The sequence below is a fragment of the Oncorhynchus keta genome, chromosome 20 (genome assembly GCF_023373465.1).
Source record: "Oncorhynchus keta strain PuntledgeMale-10-30-2019 chromosome 20, Oket_V2, whole genome shotgun sequence".
Taxonomy (NCBI): Eukaryota; Metazoa; Chordata; class Actinopteri; order Salmoniformes; family Salmonidae; genus Oncorhynchus; species Oncorhynchus keta.
Window position 1 is genome coordinate 38,288,712 of NC_068440.1, and position 3,488 is coordinate 38,292,199.

The following is a 3,488-nucleotide window of genomic DNA, read 5'->3' on the forward strand; positions in this document are numbered from 1 at the left end:
GTTTCACTTTTTATTTTATTTTGCATCTTCAAAGTGGTGGGCATGTTGTATAAATCAAATGATACAACCCCCCCCCCCCAAAAAAAAAAAAAAATGTCATTCCAGGTTGTTAGGCAACAAAATAGGAAAAAGGCCGAATGGGGTGAATACTTTTGCAGCCACTGTATGAGACAAGTAGAGATATGTTTGTATGGATGGCTCTACCTGTTTGTATGGATGGCTCTACCTGTTTGTATAGATGGCTCTACCTGTTGGTATAGATGGCTCTACCTGTTTGTATGGATGGCTCTACCTGTTTGTATAGATGGCTCTACCTGTTTGTATGGATGGCTCTACCTGTTTGTATGAAGGTAAGACGGCATGTTTAGGTCCTCTAACATTGTACCCAGGCCTGCCATAGGCCTGCCATAGGGTTGCCATAGGCCTGCCATAGGGTTGCCATAGGGTTGCCATAGGGTTGCCATAGGCCTGCCATAGGGCTGCGATAGGCCTGCCATAGGGATGCCATAGGCCTGCCATTGGGTTGCCATATACCTGTCGTAGGGCTGCCATAGGGTTGCCATATACCTGTCGTAGGGCTGCCATAGGCCTGCCATAGGGTTGCCATAGGCCTGCCATTGGGTTGCCATAGGGTTGCCATAGGCCTGCCATAGGGTTGCCATAGGCCTGCCATAGGGCTGCGATAGGCCTGCCATAGGGCTGCCATTGGGTTGCCATATACCTGTCGTAGTGTTGACATAGGCCTCCCGTAGTGTTGCCATCGGCCTGCCATAGTGTTTCCGTAGGCCTGCCATAGTGTTTCCGTAGGCCTGCCATAGTGTTTCCGTAGGCCTGCCATAGGGTTGACATATACCTGTCGTAGGGCTGCCATAGGGTTGACATATACCTGTCGTAGGGCTGCCATAGGGTTGCCGTAGGCCTGCCGTAGTGTTGCCATAGGGTTGACATAGGGTTGACATAGGCCTGTCGTAGGCCTGCCATTGGGTTGCCATATACCTGTCGTAGGCCTGCCATAGGGTTGACATAGGCCTCCCGTAGTGTTGCCGTAGGCCTGCCATAGGGCTGCCGTAGGCCTGCCATAGTGTTGCCGTAGGCCTGCCATTGGGTTGCCATATACCTGTCGTAGGCCTGCCATAGGGTTGACATAGGCCTCCCGTAGTGTTGCCGTAGGCCTGCCATAGGGCTGCCGTAGGCCTGCCATAGTGTTGCCGTAGGCCTGCCATTGGGTTGCCATATACCTGTCGTAGGCCTGCCATAGTGTTGCCGTAGGCCTGCCATTGGGTTGCCATATACCTGTCGTAGGCCTGCCATAGGCCTGCCGTAGTATTGCCGTAGGCCTGCCATAGGGTTGACATAGGCCTGCCGTAGTGTTGACATAATGTTTCCACCCCGTGCTGACTTTATCCTCTTCCACAGCGGCCCAGTTGAGAAAGGTTCCCCCCAAAAAGCTGGACGGAGAGATCAAGCCCTACTCACTAACACAGAGAAGGGGTGAGCCACCGTTTAATCTTGGACAGAACACGTGGAGGATAACTCCTAATGGGCCAGTTTCCCGGACCCAGATTAAGGCTAGTCCTGGATTAAACATGTTTAATGGAGATTCTTATTCCAGGACTAGGTTTAATCTGGGTCCGGGAAACCAGCCCAGTACAGCTGGAAAACGTCGGATTTACACCATTTAGTTGTACTAGATAACCCAGTCAAGACATTGTATGACAGCTTGATGAGGATACAGTATATTTTCCCTGGGACTAAACATTGTTACTTGTAGGGATATTTCCCCACTTCATTGTAAACAGAGTGCTAATAGGACAGTTGTCATTCGGCTGAATTTGTGTGGCCTCTATGACAGGCCTTTATATTCTGCCTCGTTACTGTAGGTCAGTTTAGTCTGAAAGACACTGAGCCATTCACTGGGTCTCCTCCCTTTCCTCTCCCTCATGGTATTGTCTCCTCCCTCTCCTCTCCCTCATGGTATTGTCTCCTCCCTTTCCTCTCCCTCATGGTATTGTCTCCTCCCTCTCCTCTCCCTCATGGTATTGTCTCCCCTCTCCCTTATGGTATTGTCTCCCCATCTCTCCTCTCCCTCATGGTATTGTCTCTCCTCTCCCTCATGGTATTGTCTCCTCCCTCTCCTCTCCCTCATGGTATTGTCTCCCCATCTCTCCTCTCCCTCATGGTATTGTCTCCCCATCTCTCCTCTCCCTCATGGTATTGTCTCCCCATCTCTCCTCTCCCTCATGGTATTGTCTCCTCCCTCTCCTCTCCCTCATGGTATTGTCTCCCCATCTCTCCTCTCCCTCATGGTATTGTCTCCCCATCTCTCCTCTCCCTCATGGTATTGTCTCCTCCCTCTCCTCTCCCTCATGGTATTGTCTCCCCCCTCCAGCTGTGCGAGAGGAGCAGAGGGCTCTCTCCTGGCCTTTGCGTTGCCCCGCGGCTCCTCCCTTCTCTCCTCCGTTGTCGGTATCCTCCCCGTGCTCCCCAAGCAGGGCCCACCAGTGCCCCAACCCGGCCCTGGCCCCAGCATCTGCCCCTGGGGGCTACAGGGGCCCGGCCCCCAACCCCCCACTGATCGGCAACCTCAACTACAGGGTAAAACGCACCAGGTATGGTATTCCTGAAAAACTGTCAAAACTAAATGCCCAGGTTTTACAGGAGGGATCTCAGATGGAGTGATCCCTGACTCCCAGAATCAGGAGGGATCTCAGATGGACTGATCCCTGACTCCCAGAATCAGAAGGGATCTCAGATGGACTGATCCCTGACTACCAGAATCAGAAGGGATCTCAGATGGAGTGATCCCCGACTCCCAGAATCAGGAGGGATCTCAGATGGAGTGATCCCCGACTCCCAGAATCAGGAGGGATCTCAGATGGAGTGATCCCCGACTCCCAGAATCAGGAGGGATCTCAGATGGAGTGATCCCCGACTCCCAGAATCAGGAGGGATCTCAGATGGAGTGATCCCCGACTCCCAGAATCAGGAGGGATCTCAGATGGAGTGATCCCCGACTCCCAGAATCAGGAGGGATCTCAGATGGAGTGATCCCTGACTCCCAGAATCAAGAGGGATCTCGGATGGACTGATCCCTGACTCCCAGAATCAGAAGGGATCTCTGATGGACTGATCCCCGACTCCCAGAATCAAGGAGGGATCTCTGATGGACTGATCCCTGACTCCCAGAATCAGGAGGGATCTCAGATGGAGTGATCCCCGACTCCCAGAATCAGGAGGGATCTCAGATGGAGTGATCCCCGACTCCCAGAATCAGGAGGGATCTCAGATGGAGTGATCCCCGACTCCCAGAATCAGGAGGGATCTCAGATGGAGTGATCCCTGACTCCCAGAATCAGGAGGGATCTCAGATGGAGTGATCCCTGACTCCCAGAATCAGGAGGGACTAAGTCATTTTGGAGGTTGTCAGCATTTTTTTTACCCTAGGTACTACTACAACTTCACTCCACGCAAACTATCTAAACTAATCC

General features: G+C 52.5%; 1 protein-coding gene across 2 annotated transcripts in view; it reads left to right on the top strand.

Annotated features, from left to right (window-relative positions):
• LOC118378726 (alpha-tubulin N-acetyltransferase 1) overlaps positions 1-3,482 on the top strand; it is a 26,702-nt gene extending 23,220 nt beyond the window's left edge. For both annotated transcript variants that reach the window (XM_052472828.1, XM_052472829.1), the window contains 2 exons: positions 1,417-1,491; positions 2,390-3,482. In XM_052472828.1, the coding sequence (XP_052328788.1) occupies positions 1,417-1,491; positions 2,390-2,679 (365 nt within the window). In that variant the 3' untranslated portion in view covers positions 2,680-3,482. The remainder of the gene's footprint in view (positions 1-1,416; positions 1,492-2,389) is intronic.
• Positions 3,483-3,488: the final 6 nt, after the last annotated feature.